This window comes from Nymphalis io, chromosome 14 (genome assembly GCF_905147045.1).
Source record: "Nymphalis io chromosome 14, ilAglIoxx1.1, whole genome shotgun sequence".
NCBI classification, from domain to species: Eukaryota; Metazoa; Arthropoda; class Insecta; order Lepidoptera; family Nymphalidae; genus Nymphalis; species Nymphalis io.
Genome location: NC_065901.1, coordinates 9,912,158 through 9,935,630, shown reverse-complemented (window position 1 = coordinate 9,935,630; position 23,473 = coordinate 9,912,158). Strand labels below are relative to the sequence as shown.

The window sequence follows — 23,473 nt, the reverse complement described above, 5'->3', positions numbered from 1 at the left end:
ATGCGAATCTCATTTTCTTTACATATATGCACGTTTATTTGTTACTGGTGTTGGTTACTCTTGGTGGCGGTCTCATATCTGTTAACACACCACTAACCTGTTCTTCTGTTCCGAGCAATTCACCCAAAGTAACCAGGTCACCTAACTATGCACTAACAAATGTCTTCGCGGGGACATTGACACGTAAGTTTTTTTTTTAAATTTATTTTATTATATAACACGATTGAAATAAAACTATTTTTAAAAACGCATTCCAATTTTAAAAATGCATTAGAACGAAATAACCATTAAAATAGTTATATTTCAATGTTTTTTTTTATTAAGTTTAATTAATTTAATCTATTTTTTCTGACCATTCAATTGCTATAATTTCAAATCTAACATACCTGTTTGCTTATAGGACAATCCTTAAAATATATTATTTTAACCATTTAATACTTGTAATTAGATAGTTTTTAATAAATTCATCTTTCTTATGAAATAAAAGTTATTTAATGAATCATTGCAAACACTTTATTAAATAACGTTAATTTCATAATAATAATTTACTTAAACAAATGTACTCAATGACTATCACATTAATTTATTTATTTTGGCAATACTCTGTGACTGGCCACAATATATAGAATATCATTTATATTTTACATAAGTTTTAATAATATAATATAATTGAACTATCACATAGTTCGGTGACTTATATATGTCGAATCGACAATACGATTTTCATTAAAAAAATCAAGCTATTGTCATGAGTTAGCAAGTTAATTATTATCACTAAACATCGCTTCTCGGACAACAGACATTAACATTTAACTATTCACATAATTCCTAACCACGATACTGCCGACTAACCCTGTTTCACCATGGGTCGCTCCGACCCCGGTACCCAAAAGGGGCTAATAAGTGAAACAGAGATTTATGAGTGCACAGATATGCAAATAGAAATTTGCGGTCCCTCACCGATAAAAAGACGTCTCTCCCTGAGGGGGTCTGTTTGTCCAACTGTCGGGGGATGACGGCTTATAATTATTTCGTATCGTATAACTTTGTGATGAGCCTATATCAATTTCGTAGGTACGTATTTTTTGGCTGTAAATTTATTTTACAATACTTCAATCTTATAGAATATTAATGAGCTGTTTTTCAACGTACTATCTAGAGCATGTAAACATATTTTAGTTATTTACAATTAATGCATGTTTTTTAACGATTATCATCCTCAAGTATCCTCCTATTAGTAGAGTTCAAATTAATATATATCATTATGTTATGTCTACGTTATTTTGTTTTACTATATAATATATGTATAAGTATATAAATTATGCGTTTTGTTGTAATTGTCATGAAAGAACAATTTGATTAAATTCATTAAAGATAGACTCGGTTATCTCATTTGACGCGTCTGACGGATAATGGAGCAATTACATCTCGACTGGGGACCTCGTCTTAAAATTATCTTGTTAATTTATTGTTTTCTAAATAGTATTGTTTTGAATAAATTTCAACCCTACTTTTTATAATTTGGCAACACAAATGTCATGTGTCTATGTGCTATTCTATAAGCACTCACTTCATTACTCACCTGTGAAATATTGACAATCGATTTATAGTGATATAATATTTTGATGAGTGCTTGAAATGTTATAATTATTAGGGTCAATGTCGCATATCACTTTCTGACATTTCACGACCGTTTTCCGCGGTGAGTTTTGAGTTTGTTCTTACAGAATAGCCCTAATGTTCGTTTGTGGTAAAAGGCATTGTTTATTTATACTAAAATGCTAATTTCTTTTTAAAAAAGAACGTTTATTTGTTATTTTTTAATTTAACATAAGATTTTATTTCGTATATAAATTAAGATATTATAAGAACACACTAAGATTTTAAAACAAATATTTCAATAAAAATACCAATCATCATCATTTTAATTTAAGTAAATATTTACACATTTATAGCGTTATGAGATCCAAGTATGAATAAGTGTAAGCAAACGAAACTTTACGAACATGTCATATTTGATTCAACACCGATGTTTGCTCATTAGAGAACGTAGGGGGCTCATCATTTGTCATATTAAGTGCTAGAAATACACAAGTTTACTCTTAATTGCCTGTCATATCGATTTAAGTAATTTTCAATTAAAATTATAAAAAAAAAGTAAGTATATACACCCGTATATGTCCCACGACTGAAAATCTTTCACTATTAAGAAGTTTTAGAGTTCATTTGTTATTATTATTCATGAACAATAATAATAAATTAAGCATATGATCCATCAGTGTTACTTGAGCGGGTTTAAACCCGCGAACATCATTAAAGATCCAACTGGAATATCTTAGTAACAAAATGTATTTATTAAACAGTAATTGTAAGAAAGAGTAAGTAGATGTTGACTGATCAAGGCAAACAAGAGATTTTACGAGTTTTTTAATTTCGTTGTAGAAAAAAGCTAGGATACACAGTCTCCGTCTATTAGATTTCAAAGTTATATGAACATCCGTAATTAGCAAAATTAACAAGACAATTAAGGATTACAACTTTAAGGAAGGAAGGAAAAGTCGAGCCTGTCACTTTGTTTTATAGTCTTTATTGATTTTAGAAAAAAAAAACAAAAATAAATATAATCACTTCGATCCTTGGAACACTACAATATTATTCTAGATTACAAACACTCGCACCGAGTGTCAACAGAGTCCATCTGTTTCCATGACCAAGTCTAAATTTTCATATGCATATGACGTATTGATATAGCATTCAGCAACCCTCTTGTTGATACTGACCAACGACCTAACGAGCTGTGACCACATGAATATTCAGCGCACTGATACAAGGAATTAATTTCGTTGTCACTTGTTACGTTCAACAATTTGACATTTCGAACGGATTTCATAAACAATATGTACCTACTTTTTTCACATTCAACATATTCGACAATATCAAAATATGTTTTTTAATATCAAAATACTATTTTTAAAATGTACGTTTAAGAATCGAATTACGAATAATGTTAAATTAAAAGAAATAAAAAAAAGAAATATTTATGAGTTGAATTAAATTTATTAACAAAATAACGCGATACGCGCACATATTTTCTTTGGCCAAGTAAACGTATATATAAAAAAAACATTTGACGGTTAATACATAAATATATTTTTTAAAACGTCATTAATAGAACGAGAGATACACAATATTATTATAAAGAATCTTTTAGTGCTTAATATCGTTGATTTCCATGCCAAATATTTAATTTTAATTGCAAATAACTAGGTATTTCAATTATTTAAAAAGAGTCACAACTAAGTTTCTTTAATTTCGAACCTTTAATTGAATATTTTTAGACTTTTAAATCAAAAATGCTTGTATGGATCTATGTGAATAATAATTAGCATTTACATGTTTTATATATTAATATTATTACCTAAAGTAGCTGTTCAATTAAGTGAACACTATTATAGCAAATAAAACTGTTTGGTAAGTTAAAAATCATTGTACATTCTTGGCTCTACATAGTTATAGCAATTTTCATAAAATAATCAACTGAAATTCTAAACGTTACAACAATTACTTGAACATAACTACATTAACTTCTTTTCATCTCCATTACAAGAGGCGTTAACGAAAATTATACAGTGACAATAATTATATTGCTAGTCGATGATTCAAAACCAAATAATGTTATTAAAAAATGGCGGCAACGCGTGGTTAGTGTAAGGTTACTAATTATTAGGTTCGTGGCTTTGTTGTGGATATATATTACTTTATCCCCTAGTTGTACTTTATTATATTTGTCAAATGATAAAAATAATTTTTTTCATCTCAATGTTACCAGTTAAAAAAATTTTTACAACTTTTGTTATATTTCTGTTTTTAAACAGTTTTTGATTTAAAATAACAGAAGACATGTATATATTTTAGTAATAATTAATTTTATATATTTTTTAAAGAAGTAAAGAAATTTATTATTCTATACAATAAGAAAGAAAAATATAATTTTTTGATGTCAAATTTTACATTACACTGGCTGGTGTGTCGTGATTTTTTTAAAATAGAAACTTGATAATAGTAAAAATGAAATCAGCGAAAACATTAACATTTTTTTTCAAAAACAGAACAATTCTTTAGAGCGATGTGAAAAAAAGGTGAATTAAATTTTAAAATTAAATTTTCACTCGTCGATTAGCGGTCACAGTACAGGGTGTCAACTCGACGCTTCGTTCCAGTGACGTGTGCAGATACGATTATACGAAGCCCTTAGGGAGATGCAAAAAATGCGTGCACGATAAAAAGGGATTGGCATTGCGACTTCTGTCATATAGGTTGAACTATATTATCGTATATTGAGCCTTATTAGTAAGCACTATTTTTTTTTTCATATGTTCGATTTTTAAATACATCTTTTAAAACTATATGTATCCTTTCACTATTGATAATAATATTTAATAACGTATTGTTATTTTCTTGATTCATTTTTATGAAATTATTTTAAATGTTTAATTTGATTTAGAAATACTTACATAAATTGTAATAGACAATTATATCTATGGTATTTCTTACATTTTTTTTTTAAATGAGCACATATTCGTAGTTCTATTTTTGAGTACATTTCAAAAATATAATGATTAAATAATATCGATATTAATTTTAGTATAGATACTTTAGAATTTAAAATTGTTTTATAAAAATCAAAGATATTTATTCAGTATAAGGTTAAATAAGATCAATTATAACATTGTTTTCGTGGTAAGAGTCGTGGCCATTCAGAGATTGCGACCGCGGTCGAGGGGACCGAACACCCCGCACTTAGTAGATTAGGGTTACGTGCTGGTTTATCTATGGTTTGTTGTTTAGGTAATCGGAGATTAGAGTTACAAACTGTTACCGCACACTGAGACTTTTTTAGGTTATAATATTTCTGAAATAATTAACATAATTTGTATCAAAAAGCTTTTTGATTAATGTTAATATTCAAGAAGTGGGTTTAAATTCTATATTGTTCACACTATCATACCTAAACTGTTTGACAGCTTAAAATCACATATAGCGTTTAATATATAAAAGTCGATTGTCATGCATAGTTTGCATCACATATAATTTATTAACTGGCATTTTTTTAAATATTGATAATTACGTACATAAGTGATGATGATGATGTCCTCTGGACCGATTTCGGCCACGGCGCCCATTCTCAAGAGAGATTAGCCAACTGCGCAGGACATAATATAGTGCACAAGTGTGTGCTCAAAGACAAATGCACAATCTATTCTCTCACTCCCATAATCGGATGGGACGGCAATCTAAGACGACCGGAAAAAGATCGGTCGCAGGGCAACGACTTTACGTGCTTTCTGAGGCATGGAAGTGTTCACGCTTCCAACTGACAGACTCCAGGCAGTTATTGAGAATCGTTGACAGAAAAACTCAATATATCTTATCCGATTTGGGGTTTGAAATCAAGCTTCGAGGTCTTTTATCTAGCCACTCGATCAACGAGGCAATCAAGAATAGTTAGGGTTATTAAGTAGTTAATGAATCGTTCACATTAAGTTGTAAAATTCAAGATAAAATAAGACAAAGCAGTATGTAGAATAATCACGCCATCAACGTGCGTATTCCCAATGATCCAACGAATAAGTCCGTATGTACAAGGGACAATTTCGTTAAAAAGCTCATTAAAAAGTTGTTCGAATCGTTAATTTCTCCGAGTCGTGATTTCCCGTTCGGTCGAAGTTTTTCTTTTGTGTCCGTTTAATTGTGGATCTCTACCGGCTGAATTAACCAAATGAGGGCGACTCTCCGCGCCCGAGTCGCCGGTATTTATGTACAATCATGAACGTAAGACTTACGTCATCGTGCACTAATAATAACTAATACGAGATACGCTATTTTATATTATACGTAACAATCGAATAATTGTGAAAACAAAATACGTTTATCGACTCATTAAAACATTACATCTCGAAATGTCCCCATATAGTACTGGAACTCCAGTTACTAATTGTAAGCGCAGTAAAGCTCATCTCGTCTAGTAACAAGACCTGAAATACCCTTTTATAGCTCGTCCATAGACAATAGATTTCTTGAACCGATCAGCTATCCTACATGAGCGCGGGAATGTACCAACAAAAGGAAGCTCGTGATCCGCGCATACACTCACGATGCCATTAGCGGGCGCCGTGGGCGTAATTAAAGAGTTACAATACAGTACTGGCGAATTAAAAACAATTAACTTGAGCCCGAATTGAGCACAATGGCCGCACTGAGCACGACTGGACAAGAGCATGTTGAGCGTGAATTGCGACTCCTGTACGCGACGGTACGAAAGGAAGGGTACTAGTTCAAGAGAATTAAAAATAAAATTAATCTGACAATATATTATATATAAAGTTGATTATGACGCTGTGCGTTTTACTTTTTTTTTTGTTTTTTTTTTTTTTTAATTTATATACATAGTTTAAAAGGTATGTATATAAACTATTCCGTAGTCGAACCTCACTTCCGCGTGATTTACACGTTGAAAATGTCGTTGAAAATCGAGGAATCCTCTCGCATCAGCTCGAGCATTCCTCGATACACAAAATGAATAACAAAATATGACCATTTCATACAAACTTATTTATATAAGTTCAATCAGCAAATTAATGAACTAAAAGCTTGAAGAATTAGGAATTTTCATCAAAGTATGAAATTAATTAATATTAAACTTAGAAAATACCCTTAATTTTATAAAACTGTTTTATAAATAAATTCATACATTTTTAAAATTTTGATAAATAGGTATATTTCGAAAACAAAAGGAAAAACGGAGAATCAATCGCGTCCTTTTACCGTGTTAATCGGTCCGTCAAATTAGGTTTTCACCGTACTTGCGAATGTGCTGACTGCTGCTGTAATGCCGCTGAGGGGCGACGCCATTTTGTTTTTTTTTTTATTTTCGGTTTTCACGGCATTGTGCGCCTATTACCGGGCTTTATGTTAAGTTAGTTACGCTCGGCATTTTATTAATATCAGATTTTGAACTTTGATTCGTTAATTAATTTAAAAAAAAATGGCGAATACTATAAAAAAATTATCGATTTAATTTTCAAATTTATTAATAAAAAAAATCCTTATAAAAGAGGCGCATTTTTCATCAATCAAAATAGGTATATATATTTTAAGTAAGTATTGCTTAATATTTCAAAAAACTTATCTAAAATGTTTGTACATATACTAACATTAAATATATTTTAAAAGTTAATATTTAAAACTTTTCTTTTGAAATGATTTGTATGTTATTGTTTAATCTACGCGAGATTGAAACAACCTTTTATTTTCATATAATGTGCACAAAAATTATTTAAAAGGTTACTTGAACATTTCTAAATGGTCAGGAAGACAATTTACAAAATAATTATCGCCGTTTTTATAAATAAAAATATATCGAGTCAATACTCTCTCCGTTGTTGAACGTACTATTGTGGTTAATACTATAATAAAATTCACATATGATCTTTTATAACACAATTGGTGACTAAAATGGGGTTCATATAATTAAGGCAGTGTCGTGTTTCGACACGCGCCGAACAAAAGAGTGAGATTTTTACCGTCCTCTTGTACAATTGTGTCATCCCCCGCTCTAAAACATCCATTGATTATTATCAATGGTTCGAGTAACAAGAAACATTAGTTAGTTGCCAGTACGAATAATTATAATGTTATATATTAAAACATACAATTTTTAGAACGCAAAATCTTGCTTAAATATTCATATTTAAATGAAAATGATATTAGAAAAATCGAATCTTTTGTTTACTTTGACTCAATTATTGCGATCTCCCACGTAAGTAAATAGACACATTCTTAAAAAAAACTTACATTTTCCAACAATTACGACTATGAAAATATAAATAAAAAACTTACTACAGCGTATGCGCTTTGACCAGAGGCACAACATAGACAATACAAACCTAGGTCATAACAAACAGCCGCGTAAAAGAAAACAAAACCCTTTATAGTCTGTGGAAACCATACATGTATCAGACACGACAATGGGTGGACTTTTTGCGAGCGATCGTGTAGCGTGGCTTTTTGAACTGGAATTTTTTCACTCCATTCGTCGTGTAGGCGGGCTTTATTTCACTCCAGGCCTAGGGTTGGTCGACGTTAACTTTTTTATTTTTTAATAGCGCTAAAAATAATGTTCGAATACAAGTATATTAGGAAACTATATCGTAATACGATGAAATGAATATTACACACACTACAGTCGTATATTTGTCAAATAATTTAATTGAATGTAAAGTTTTATAAACGACAAGAGAACATAGAAAAAGACATATTTTTTTTTAATCAACGCTATTTTTAAATAAGGAATGCGCTCTTTTTTTCAAGCTTGAACATATAAAAATGCATATCGACATCCCTACATTGCACATTAGTTTCAAACTCGGACAGCCGTCCTCCCGTTCCGTGTACAGTCATGTTCATCTAAAAACTAAGTTTAGCGTCATGTCCATTACAGTACAAACGAGACTCAATGCGACTATAATGCCTACTGCCAAAGTACAACGTAAATTCCCGAAGAACCTTGTCATATAAAGCTTATAAAGATTGATCCAGATACTTCGAATTTAAAAAAAATGATTGTTACAAATTTTTTTTATAAATATAAAATAAGTAGGCGTAAGAAATATTAACTATTCCTTACATCATCGATTCGCCACTAGCCTTGAGAACTAAGATTTGCTTGTGGTTCTGCTGCACTGGTTCACTAACCCTTCAAACCGAAACATAACAATACTGTTTAACAGTAGACTATGTGATAAGTGGTAGCACCTACCTAGACGGGTTTACACAAAGCACTAACACCATTTTCAATATTCACCATTATCAACGAATAAAATATCATATATTTTTAAATTAATTGTCAGTAAATTATAGGCCTGCTATAAAACACTAAAAATGTACGCGGATTTAGTACCTTATCATCATAACCTTTCGAAGGAATAGATTATAACCGGGAGTAAATTTATGTTATAATATAGTTTAACATGGTCCTAATTTATTTGTATGCCCATGTGGACTGTACAGCCCATTTCAAAGTATCGTATTAGAAGCGGCGACAGTTATGGAAATAAATATGTACACTTTTATGATTATTTATCGTCAACTTCGTCGGGTTGTTAATTTTATAAGTTTCCTCTAAGTTATATTATAATTTCATTATCATAATACTTATCTATATAAACTATTTTTATAAATAAAAGTCAGTAAATGAAATTTTGTAAATAACTTAAAGTCATCACAAATGGACTGTTACGAACATAACCGCTTTTGGATTTAGGCGATATCGGCACTTTTTTAATTTACTTTCAAATAATAGTTCAAGGGGGAAACCGTTGACCCAAAATGGCAGCTCATTTCCCGCGTTCTAGAACCTTTTTTAAACGATCAAAAAGCACGTGACAATAATCGGGGCCGCTGTTATCCGTCGAAGTGACTTTGTCAAGAGGTATCATCGGTGTCAAGCACGCACTGAGCCACTACCGCCCTCTAAAACGCTCTCGTACGTGATTAAATCGCGAAATGTCAAAGTGCAAAGATCTTTGTATCGCTCTCACCCATCGCTCAATGCTCTTCTCAGTGATGTGTTCATTCATCAAAAAACTGCTAGAGGCGTATATGATAGTGCGATTAAAACTAGGGCGTGATGTACTTTTTCCGTCTTTGTTATTTTTATACTGCGATAGTTACGAGTTAGTTTTAATCGTCTTCATATAAAGTTACTAATAAGTTAAAAGTACACATAAGTATTACACTAACGAGTTATAATCTCTATAAAAATCGCTATTTATAAAAATGCTCAACGTATCATACAAATCCTATAACCTTAACACTTATCCAATCTATCTAAGTGTGTTTTTATCAATGCATTAAGTGTCTTATTTTTATATACATAAGGTAGAAAATGTTATTACACGTTCGGTGTGAACAATTCTATGGATCTGTACATGTGTCAATCTTTCGTTTTTACGCCACGTCCGCGGTCAGCTCTTTGTTATTCAAATGAAACCTGCCCATCTGAGCGGAGGGGAATAATTAAAGGATATTTAATAAAAGAAGGATTAAAAAGCCAAAAACAACTGTTCCTCTCTCTTTGTCTCTCTTAACTTACACATTAAACAATATATCATATAATTTCGTCTGTCAGATGTGTCAAGCTTAAACTGTGAAATTCTAAATAGTTTTTTGTTTATAAACCTGCCAACTATTTTAATTAATTATTAAAATATATTGCACCTACGTGAAATCAGTTATAATCGTAATATTGGAAGATAATATGAATCAAGCACGCGCGAGTTTGCTGTTACGATGTGTATTTAAGTTCACGTGAAATAAAATTGTACATGTTCAAGTCTTAATATCAAAGCCGCTATCAATAACGCCTAACGATTACCTCTCCCATATAAATATAATATAAATTTTATCCGTGCACTAAAGAGCTTAGAAACCCTGAGTGGTGATTTACTCCATCGTTAGTCCAGGCTAATTCTTCCGCGTTGCGAGGCTCGTATCACCATTCTTTCTATCTCTTTCTCGCAATCGAGTTTACGACGTCATTAGTGATATCAGTAAATACAGTGCGGAAAATCCTTAACAAATATTTTTATGGCAATATCAGCTTTATATTAAGGGTAATAAGATTATTTGGTGTTAAATATAGTACTCTGTACGTCGACGCAAAGTCACATCGCACGAAAGTAAAGAATGGCCAGCGATAGTTAGTTAAGGCGCGTTTTGTTTATGAGAATTCGATAGTTCCAACCGCTGTATGCTGAGAGCCGATCATGCTGTACTTTGTGGTTGCCATCGTGTGAATTCCTCGATTACTCTTGTAATTTAAGCGTTGGACTAAAGTATGATCCTAGATTGTTACGTCCCCAAGTTAATGGCTGTATTTAAAGAAATATCTATGACCATACCTTAGTGCGTAACATATTTCATTTTCGTCATTAATTAGTTTGGTGTTAGAAAAATATATCTATAAAAAATCGATTTCAAATGTGTTACCATTTACAAACGACACATAATAAGCCGGGAACACACGTGACCGCGCTCCGATCTGATTGCACAGCCGCTTTATGCCTGAACTCGGACTATCAGTGACACTCTGACATTCTGACACTGACAACCGCCGCTGACACCGACATCGCTCTTGTGACACTTTGACCCAGTTGATGACTTTGTAAGCCGCATTGTTCTTTTGTGTTAATTGTGCCTGAACGAACTGGAAATTATCTTAATTTGTTTTCGTCAGACTCTTATTTCAGTCTAACGATTGATTGGTTCAGTTTTGTTATTATTTTACGAGAAAATTGATATAACTTTATTAAAATTTACTTACTTCTTGTTGTTGATATAATGAAAAAGCATACAATATCTATCGCGCTTTTCACTCAGATTTTTATTTATATACTAGGCAGCAATTTCTATTTCCACGAGTAGGTACTTTACAATAATGAAATAATTAACATAGCTACTAGTAGCCGTGAAAGTATTGTTATGTCGTAAAGTAGCGCCACCCGCGGAGTTGTTTATGTCACAGCGATCGCGAGATAGCCTGCCTCGCATTGTGGACGCGTCTTTACAGCTTTCGCGCCTTTTCGCTTTCGCGTTCCACGCTTAAATCAACTTATAACTACAGATAAAGCAAATCCCGACTAGATTTATAACATATTTAAATCCTGGGTTTTTTTGATTCTCACGTGTCTTTATAAAATGTCATCCCTTGTTTTTCAAAACAAAAATTGAAAACCGTTTCGTTAGATAGAAATATTAACATATTTAAAATATTAGACAGAATATTTCAAGGGCACGAGTCAAATCTCATCAAAGGTCCTCCTGCGTCCAGAATGAGAAAAAAAAATATAATACAACAAAATTTATTTACAAATACTCGTTCGCCCGCCCACTCAAAAGGTGTTTATTTAAAAATTTCGATACACAATACAAACGCAACATTTTTTTCTCTTTTCGCGCCATTTAATGCTATTTCGAACCATTAGTATAGAATTCTATGAATTATCACAACGTTCGTGCAATATTCGACCTTATTCTTTTGATGCAACTTGTCTATTTCTATAACTGTCAAATTGACGTTTTCGATAAACTTTTTTTTTAATTTTTTCGGGACACGTGTTTACAACGTTCAATTTGTGTCCATTGATTCATTGTTAGTATCTTAGAAATTTATTACTTTTCAATATTGTCACCGTTATTTGGACGTTTTGATTAAAATTGTTTATGTTAATGTTGTTTATACGTGGTCAGTGCATTTATTATTTTTTAAAAAGTTGTTTATCTGTGGCATTAACGTGTTGTTTTAATCAACGAATTTGTTTTGAGTTTTACAAAAAAAAAACATTAATATCACGTCGTCAAACCCACTTATATTTCTTAGAAAAATGGTAGTTTTGAAAATATATAAGTTATAAGAAATCAAAAATAAAAAAAAAGTAGGGAAGTAGAAAAACAGATTTATAATTTATTATTATTACAATAATATATTTTGAAATACTTATAGTATACATACATACTTTGTGTACGTCATAGATATAATAATAACTATATTCTATGCATTATTGCCAGTAATAAGAATTTGTCGATGATGATTTTTTTAAGATTAATTTATTAATACATATATAGCAAAGAAAAAAATATAATTTCACTTTCAATATGAGCCATTATTTACTATTTAGTACAAAATAAAACAATACAATGAACAACCCTTTGTCTAATTTACGCCACACCATAAAGCATAGAGTATATTTGTATAACATGAGCACAAATTGCAGCACGGTACTAATAAAACGAAGTTTGTTCTACATTATTAACGTAAATAAACACCTCAGATCACGATAAGGGAAGGGGGTGATAGGAATCAACGTGACAAACACCGGCCTATTGTGGGCGCTAAATTTGTTTCGCTATTCCGATCTCCTTACGAGATTATTTTACGATTGTAAAGGCGCCATTGTTGAAGATGGAAACGGGTACAGGATGCTCCCTCGAATATCGACTCCTTGATATCGGTATAAACCGTTTTGGAGATCGAGAAAGTTATTTGTTATCTTAGCTCGCTTTGAGCTAAGATTTAAGGTAATTTCTATTTCAGATTCTACGCAATTCTAATATGATGTTCATAATATTATCATATCACTTTCATTTTCAAAACATAAACTTGACATTAGAGGTGAAAACATTTAATTTTTTAAATCAAAAAGAAGGTGCTCAATACGTATGTTTTTCATTTATAAAATGTTTTCTTTCATCTAATTTTACATATATTGGAAATTATTAAGTTTTTAAAATCAGTGAATATTTGTATTGGAAAAATTAATTAATTTAATATTTATTTTAAATTAAAAAAATTAGGAGCAGTCCTGTACGTATTCATTTTTTCAGCAACACTCGTGTGCGCGTCAGCTATAATAAGATTCGGTCGAAAAGAGAGCTATTATGTCCGGTCTATTGTTCGATAATGCTCATTCTTTGAGTCTTAGATGATCCCGTCTACGCAAACATCTGCTGAGCACGCCTACATGATGCTATTTGCGCTATTTCTTATCTGTTGGTTTTACTATTGAATCTGTGATTTATAATCCGTATCCAAAAAAATATCACGTTTGGCTGTATACAATAAAATATTTTCTTTTTTAAATTTATAAATAATGCTCTTATTTTACAAAAAGTATATGTTTGTAATAAAATAATAGTGGTATTAGGTCAATCAGTATAATATGATTTACTTTGATACTTCTTAAGATATTAGATAAATTCAGAAAAAAAAACCCTTTATCGAAATATGAAAAGCGTTATTAACACCCGCATGACGCGTTTAATAAGCGGCAATTATTTTATTTTTATAAAAGATAAATATGGAGCGAACGAATGAATGAATGAATGCGGGCAGTCGAACTAACACGCTCGATCACCCTTTACTATTCAGTAAATATCGCTTAATAGTTCATAATAGAGTACGTCATGCGTTCTCAATTACAAAAATCAATTTTATTGATTTTGATTAAAATAATGAATTACAATTTTTTAATTCACGTACAATTTAAGTGAGATCAATACATAAAAAGACATGCATGTGTTTTTACATTTTTAAATGGATGTAATTGGTACTTTTTGAAAGTTAAAAGTATAACAAATCACGTATTAATTAATCAGAACACGACTTTGTGTTATTTTTTTTCTATTGGAGGACAAATGAACAATCGACTTCTAATTACAAACAAATTAAATAAAAAATATTGAAAACTGTTCCAGGAATAATAAGGGTAGGCTATGTTAGCTAGAACAGATTAAATCGTACGTAGAACAATATAATTAAGTATATTATTTTATATACATCTCTATACATATATAATTCATTTTATTAGGAATTTATATTCGATGTTAATATTATAATATTAAACAGAAACAGCTTCAAATTTAAATTTAAATATTTTATGGTCTATAAGTAATAAAATATAATATATAAATCAATTCTAAATTTGAAATTATTAATATAATTCGTAACGGACGCGCGTCTCAGTGGCGCCGGCGCGCGCGGTCCTTCATTGCGGCAGATGGAACATTGATTTAGCGGGTCAAATCTGTTGACATTACCATCAATACTATTTTAGCCACTAAATGTTGCTCCAACCTCTGAATCACGGGTTCATATTTGATGGTTATTATTTTGTAACTTAAAAAAACTTGTTTCTTGTACATTATACATATAGGAAGCAGCAGTAGGAAATATTTGATAAGTATAACAAAAATCACTTAAATTAATTAAACATGAAGTTGTAGCAAATAATTTTTTTTTAACAAAAAACACATTTATTAAAAAAATATTTATTTATCATTCATTTTGAATACCCTCCCGAGTTTTATAATGTATATTAATACAGTAGTAATAGCATTTTTCTTATATAATATCCATCTATTATTTACCTATAAAGAGCTAGTTATATTTTATTTTACTAATCATTATACTTTACATAATATTCAAAATGTTTAATTCCTATTGTAATTATTTAACTGTTATTTAAAAAGAATTAAATATATTGACATTGAAATGACTGTGGTTTAAAAAAAAAACATTTGCATTACAAAATGTGTGTATATAATAAAGTAATATTATTACAGCATATCGTTATATCGAATAATGAAACTCGGGTACAAGAGTGCATTAAACACACAATTACTACGATTCATTAGGCTCATCTTATTCTTTACTGGTCATTCAGACCGGGGTCGTATCAATTAAAGTATATTACATTGTTACGTCGACGGGCGCAGGGTTAATTACTATTGGACGATCTAAACGTGATATTGGACCAAAGATCAGCTCGGATATTTGTTGGGCACCTTTCGATTTCAGCAGTGCTATTCTTTAAGAACTCACTTCATTACTCACCCGTGAAATGTTGACAGCCGACGTATGGTTATATAATATTTTGATGCGCGTGTTCTTGAAATGTTATAATTATTATGGTCAAATATCACTTTCTGACATTACACGACTGTTTCTACGGTGAGTTTCGAGTTTGCTCTTACAGAATAGCCCTACAGTGCTCTAAGGTTAATAGTTTAACAAGACACATGTTTTAAATTAAACAAATAAATTGAAATCGAATATTCTATTTTCAAAATTATTTATTAATTTTACAACCAAATTAACCGTTATTTCTCAATGTCATTAATTCTGTTTTTGTAGAGGAAAGTTCGACAGGCTGTGGTAGACTATAAAACGTAAAATATTATTTATTAAAATAAAATCATCTGAAATTTATTAAACAATTTTCCAAAGTAGAATTCCGTATTATATATTATTATGTCGATCGTTTTTGTTTTTGATACGAATTAAATTAAATTATAAATATCTTTATAAAAACTTACCTGGACGTAGTAATTATGTATATATAGCAATTATTTAAATATTAATATTGTCTATATATTTATTGTAATATATACACTCTAGTAACTAGATAACCTACTGACACGGTCCTAACAACAATCTTTATTTCATTTTATATTATTTTATAGCTCGATATATGCTAAAGTAAACCTCATAAAAGACAAGTTCATAGAACACACTTAAACGTAATATATATAACGAGCTATATACTATATGGCAAGTAATACATAGACCGATTCAAAGTTTATCAATTACGTTCATCACAAACAGCTGCTCCAACGACAATTAGTATAAGTGAATAGAATTGTACTTGCGTCACCGTTGAAGGCGTGGACCAGGAATTAAATTTGATAGGAATTAGCTACTGGGGATCTGGGTTGAGACATCTATTAAATATCAACAGTTTAAATGATTAGGATTGCATTTAAATGTGTAAGAATACGCAGTTGGTTGAACTTTGAGTTACGAAGCCTTAAGATGAATGAATCTTCACTTCACATCTTTCATCTCTCGGTGAAAATACATATAAGTACTTATACGTAAAACACATAAAAATATTTATGTATGTTCCAATTAAGTGTAAAGCTTTTCATAGAAGTAAAACAATAGCCCAATAGCCCAATAGCCCAATAGCTCAATAGCTCAATATCGCTGCGCTATTGAGTCAATTTGTAAAATATTTTTATTGATTATTGACGAGCCGGTTGGCGTTGTTGGTAGATACTTGCCTTTCACGACGAAGGTTGTGGGTTCTATTCCCGCACAGAACAGACATTTGTCAGTTTGTCCTGGGTGTAATTATCTATATGAGTATGTATTTACACAAGAAAAGCAGTAAATGTAGTATATGCAGTATATCAGTTGTCCTGGTTTCCATAATACAAGCTTTGCTTAGTTTGGGATCAGATGGCCATGTGTGACTGTCCCAGGATATTATTATTTTATATTGTATTCAAAGACCTTCCGAGTAATTTTTCATAATATACCTAATGACTATCCATGAGCCCGTCTCCAAGTGGGTTAATTTTTAATTACACCTCACGCACATGTCAGTTACAATTTTTTTAAGTGGTCACTTTATTACTATGACACGTATCTTATAAGCGGTTAAATTGAGAATAACTCTTATTATGCCTATTATCACAAGTGGGTCAAGAATGGTATGGTGATTTGTTTTTTTTTACCTACTTTGAATGCGGTTGCGTTGTATACACCTATTTAAATAACGGTTAATTTGTTTGTCCGCGTACTATTGATATTTTTTTGAAGGTATTTTTTTTATATTTTGGAGATGATGGATCTATCATGTGTAAAACATTACTAAGTTTTGATCGCGATTAGGCGACATTTTAAAGTTAGAATTTCTTTGCAACCTAAAATGTTTAACGTTTGACTGAAACGTTTCTGAGAAATTTCAATTTTGTCACAGTAACAGCCTGTGAATGTCCCACTGGGCCAAGACCTGCTCTCCCTTTTTGAGGAGCATATTTGGAGCTTATTCCACCACGCTGCTCCAATGCGAGCTATAATTCAGGTATTATTATAAATTTACGACACAAATAAAAAATGGCAACTTAACTATTTTACTCACAACGTATAATTATAATAATAATTTAAAATAAATGAATTTAAAAGAAAAAAATATATCATATGAATAATGACCGTAAAAACATTCCTCATCTCAATTTCCTTCCCAAGCAAAGGCAGCCCTACATCTGGTACCGTAATGACAGTTTTGTTTACCGCGTCATTTCGCCACCGAATAACAATAAAAAATATTAATGTTTCAACAAACGTACAAGGGTCGTAATCGCATTAAGACGGCCTGCGAACGTTCAGGGACTATTATGCTTAGACATTTTTATATCTAGGGATATATAACAGAAAGGATTATTTCATGTCACGTAACGAATACCGAGAAATAAATAATTTAAAATCGAGATCTTTTGTGGTTTTATTACTAATTTATTCTATATTTGATTAATCTTTGTGGCGTATAACATCGCATTTTAACAATTTAAGAAACAATAAAAAATAATGTCCTTATATATTATCGTATTACCTACATAATATTAATATTCGCTTATAATTTTAAATAGCATATAATAATTAGACAATTCAATATATGTATATACTTATAATAATGAATGATAATAAATGTTTTGTATATTTAATATTTAAGTTGAAAATAAAACATTAGCTCTAACGCTTCCGTAAATAGGTTAAGTCCGTCTGGAAGATCTTTTTGCGCAAACAATTAACTTGAACATAGATTTTAGAAAAATAAAAACTATTAAGAATGCAAAGAAATCAGTTATGTTTTTTAAATTGATGAATTTTTATCCTATCTCGTTGCATTGACGAGTATAATAACATTACTTGTTTACCGAACGAACATTAAAGAACCTATCGCCACTTACGGGAAAGTTGTCAACTGTTACCGCAACTGAATGTGTTATTATGTCAATTGTTTGACACTTAGGCGTTAATTGGTTATCAACCATCTATTACAATGGGCCTGAATATTTAATGTAACGAAACACCTTCTCATTATTTTTACAACTCTAATATTACGAAACAAAGCGACATCACCGCGCTTAATGTAGCGTATATATTACTTTTATCTACCTGAGTTTTTTTTAAGACGATGTCGTTTATATTTACATAAATAAAAGTTTTTTATGAGGGGAATATGACGTTAATATTCACCATTATATTTTTAGGAAAGAAACGAACCGTTTCCACTTTTGTTCGATCGTTCTCTTCGACTTACATGTATTAACGTTGCGATGTCTTCTTTGCAGATGCCTGCGGGTTGTCAGACGTCCCACACATAGAAAGCCTGCAAGAAAAATCTCAGTGCGCTCTCGAAGAATACTGCCGAAGTCAGTATCCCAACCAGCCCACGCGTTTCGGCAAGCTCCTGCTGAGACTGCCCTCGTTACGAACCGTGAGCTCGCAAGTCATAGAGCAGCTGTTCTTCGTCAGGCTAGTGGGTAAAACGCCCATTGAGACTTTGATAAGAGACATGCTGTTATCAGGGAGCTCATTCTCATGGCCGTACATGGCGACCATGTGACATACAATGTGGAGACAGCTCGCGGCGGCCTGATCCACGCCCTACGGCTTTCCGCCATATCTGCCGAGCCAGCGTTTCGACTTCCAGAGGTACCAGCGCGAAGCGCCGGAAGACGCCGTGACGTCATCCAGCGAGTTCCAAGACTCGGAACAGACAGCATCCGAAGAGTATTTCGGATCGCGGAGCAGAGACAGCGAGAGAGCCGATCCGTGCCCACCATTCGATCCGATATCAGCGTTCTACCCGCCGAAGACGACAGAGCACGAAGTCTTCGAAGCAAGCAATAATTGTGAAACTCAAAAAAACGCTCAAAAAACCTCGATGATGATCGACAACCTCCTAAACATTAGAAGTGAGTCTTGTTCGCAAGCGAACATAAAATGAACTCTTAGGGTATATTGGGGTCAGTAGTGACATAGTTCAAGTTATTTTGTTCCTCTGTAATATATTTAGATTAGGAGATCATATTTAATATTGTAAATAAAATGTTTTTATTATATTGTAAATGTATATTTAATGTGATAAGGTAAAAGAGGCATGTTTTCTACGACGTTCAATAAGGGAGCTCTTTAAGCGATATTCCTAAATTGGAATTGATTTTGTATCGACTATATCTTCCGTAAGCAGTTATTTATATAGGCGAAATTTAATTAGCAATCTTGGATTGAAATGCAATAATAGAATATTGAAACCGATGTATGAATATATCGACAGACGATTTAATAAATAAAATTATGAATTTTTTGATGTATTGAAATATTCCAAGCACAAAGCTCTGTCGTAAATGAATTTCTGTTCAGGTGCTATAAAAATAATATCGGATTTTATTTGAATTGATATGTTTTAAATTTTCCAAAATTGCAGCAATATTGCAATAAAACTGTCGTAAATATTTAATATAATGTAAGATTACATTTTTTTTTCACTGGTGCTTTTAAAAATCGTAACTTTTCTTTACCTGTCAAAGTGTACAAACTTTGTATAATTCCGAGAAAGCATTTATCGTATCGTTTTAAAAGATTTTCATAAGCAATAATAATGTTAATTTGTGTGTAGAGGTTTTATAGTGTTTTTTTTCTTTTGTTTCTTATATCGTATTAAGAAAATATCTTTATATCGAAACATTCTGAATGTGTTTAATTAAAAACATCCTAAGTCAATTGTAGTGGCAGATTTTTTTTATTTTCGACTTCCTGTAACATCCATTTCGAAGCTCGTTGCTTGGATTTGAAAAGTAAAATGTCACAAGCGACTTATATAGACAAGCTATATTGATTCTTGTGTCCTTTAATTGGTATCATTATTGTATTTAAAGTCGCTTGTATTGAAATCGTGTCATCACACGTTTAATTTCGCTGTCTAGTAACAAATTGGTTCTTACAAAAAATACTACTAGATCTAAAAAAAACGTATATACAAAAATAAACACATACACAATTAGTCATAATATATATTTAATGATACATTTAAATCATGACATAACTTTTGTAGTATATATTTCATAATTTCTGGGTAATACATAACTATAAAACATAAATATAAACTTCAAAGGAAAACGTAAATAGTCTTGAGTCTTATTAAAAAAAATTGAAATCTACAAATTTAGTTCTCTAAGAATTGAGTAATAAGCATCTAAAGCATATTTTGTTAATTAAATAAAACCCATATATCTGTTTTTTACATACTAAATAAATATTATGTGAAAAACACTACAAATATTATAGACGACTATGGAAAATTAAACGTACGCATATTTTTTTTAATCAAACCAATACATTTGTATCTCTAGATTATAAATCCTATATGTTTTTTTCATTTGCAAAGATGTATTAAAAATAATATATGCCTCTCTTTTTAACATACTTTTTTATCATTGATCTTAAAACTCTTTTTCATGTTAGAATTAATTCCAAATTTGAAATGCATATTCCAAGAACATGGCTCTAGAGATGAAATGTCATTGAATATTTACGGTATTTTTTTATTATTATTTGTATGTATATTTTTTAACTCTTTCACTATTGTGAAAACTCCTGCCAAATCTACGACATGTAAAAGAGAAGGAATGTATTTATTCGCAATAATTGTACAGAGGGTGTATTATAGAGTCGGTGTGTTTGATCGAAACTGTATGAGAAAACGTAATTGACGAATAAAAGATGTCTTTCTGGATTCATTTGTTTTATTTTATCAAATTTTACAATAAAACTTCTTTCGTTTACAAAAAACTTAAATTTGTATTTTATAAGGTATAAAAACAGATCATCGTGAAACTTATTCAAAATTTGACTCATGTGTATATTTTAATATCGTTCATTTAATCCTTACGAATACTATAAATACAAAAGCCAGTTTGTTTATTTGTTACGGTTTCGCGTCTTGACTACTCATGATCAATGGATCATGATTTTTTTTGCATGCACGTTACCTAACACCTCCCTCCCCAAATGGAGGCAAAACCGCCGACGGAAACTAGTCATAAATAGAACTAAATATGTTATACCTTTAATGTTAAAATCAATTCAGCGACATCGGCCAATAAAATCTTTATGATGATAATTATGTCCGTTTGAGTGATTTCACCTGTAATGTAAAAGCCTGTGAATGTCCCACTGCTGGGCTAAAGGCCTCCTCTCCCTTTTTTGGGGAGAAGGTTTGGAGCTTATTCCACCACGCTGCTCCAATGCGGGTTGGTGGAATACACATGTGGCAGAATTTCAGTGAAATTAGACACATGCAGGTTTCCTCACGATGTTTTCCTTCACCGTAACGCACGAGATGAATTATAATCACAAATTAAGCAAATGAAAATTCAGTGCTGCTTGCCCAAGTTTGAACCCACGATCATCGGTTAAGATTCACGCGTTCTTACCACTGGGCCATCTCGGCTATGATCATTCTCAGATGAGACTAAATAACTGCGTAAGACATCATAATGGACAAGTGTGCAATCACAGATGCTTGAGAGAGTATAATAAAGATATTCCCTCACTCACTAAAACGTAAATCTATAGCACAGCAAAGCCGACTCGACCGCAATGTGTTCCGGCGTACGACCAATGGTTTTACGTGCTCTCTAATGGCTAGGCACGGTATTGTAAGAATTGTCACTTTCCGGATTCCATAGTAAAAATTTCTCGACAGAAAACAATAAAATCTTTGTTGCGACGTACTGTTTGAACTTAGGATATCGGGATCTGCGGCCTCGTAAGCTAGCCACTAGACTGCAGTCAATAAACAAAACTAGTACAAAAAAAAGTCTAAGGCATTAAGCATAATTGTCAATGTAACATTTAATCGATACTACAACACCATCGATACATCGATACATCGACTTTACAAATAAGGAAGACTAATTAATTGACTCGAGTATCGCTAACACGTATGTTCCCACGTGCCCCGTGCGTACAAATCAGAAATCGCGTGCGCACCTGTTGCACGCAATGCGTTCTCACACACGCGCACACAGAAAGTGAACGCAATACTGGATGCTGTATATATAATAACAAAAATATATTTTTCAGTCAAATTTTTACAAAAGCTTTTTTTAATTATCAAAACAAGTTAGAACAATATTTACTTCTGATATTTAAAGAAGTAATTTTAATAATCATATTTTCGCTCATACTTCATATAGTATACACAGTAATAATAATCCTATAAAGTAAATTAACAATATTTATTTATAAAATTAACTTTATACTTACGGTGTCAGTCAATTTACTCGAATTAAAAAAAATAGAAAACTCACTCTATACTAGTGGTAGGGCTTTGTGCTAGTTCATCTTGGTAGGTACCATCCAGTCATCAGATATGCTACCGCAAAACAACAGTACTTGGTATTGTTGTGTTCCGGTTTGAAGGATGAGTGAGCCAGTGTAATTACAGGCACAAGGGTCATAACATCTTAGTGCCCAAGGTTGGTGGGCGATGTAAGCGAGGTTAACATTTCTTTCAATGCCAATGTTTATGTGCGGTGGCGACCGCTTACCATCAGGTGACCCATTTGCTCGTCCGCCTACCCATTATATAAAAAATACTAATGAAACAAGGCAATAAATATATACATAATTTTTGACGATTATACAATTTACTATTTTTTTTAATGACTGTCGTTGACTGTTTATACAAATATCATTAACAAAAAAAAAAAGAATTTGTTTAAATGTCAGTATTATCGACATTTAGAAACAAATCACAATCAGTGTAAAATCATTGTAATAATATGTAAGTCAATGTCTCAACTTCCGACCACCTGCCAGCAAACACACCACCTGCGGCACGGTTGACGATATGAGAACCTACTTGGAAAACGTATTAAGGGTTAACACGCAATTATTTACAATAACAGATTCCGATGGAAATTATTAAAAAACACGTTCTTATGTCAAAAAAAAAACTGAGTGACAATATTATTATTGTAATGTCGGTTTTGTCATTTG

At 31.5% G+C, this 23,473-nt stretch overlaps 1 protein-coding gene across 1 annotated transcript in view; it reads left to right on the top strand.

Annotated features, from left to right (window-relative positions):
• The window catches only part of LOC126773284 (steroid receptor seven-up, isoforms B/C), an 87,612-nt gene extending 66,409 nt beyond the window's left edge, over nucleotides 1-21,203 (top strand). The window contains exon 4 of the mRNA XM_050494112.1: nucleotides 18,757-21,203. Within this exon, the coding sequence (XP_050350069.1) occupies nucleotides 18,757-19,031 (275 nt within the window). The 3' untranslated portion in view covers nucleotides 19,032-21,203. The remainder of the gene's footprint in view (nucleotides 1-18,756) is intronic.
• The last annotated feature ends 2,270 nt before the right edge of the window (nucleotides 21,204-23,473 follow it).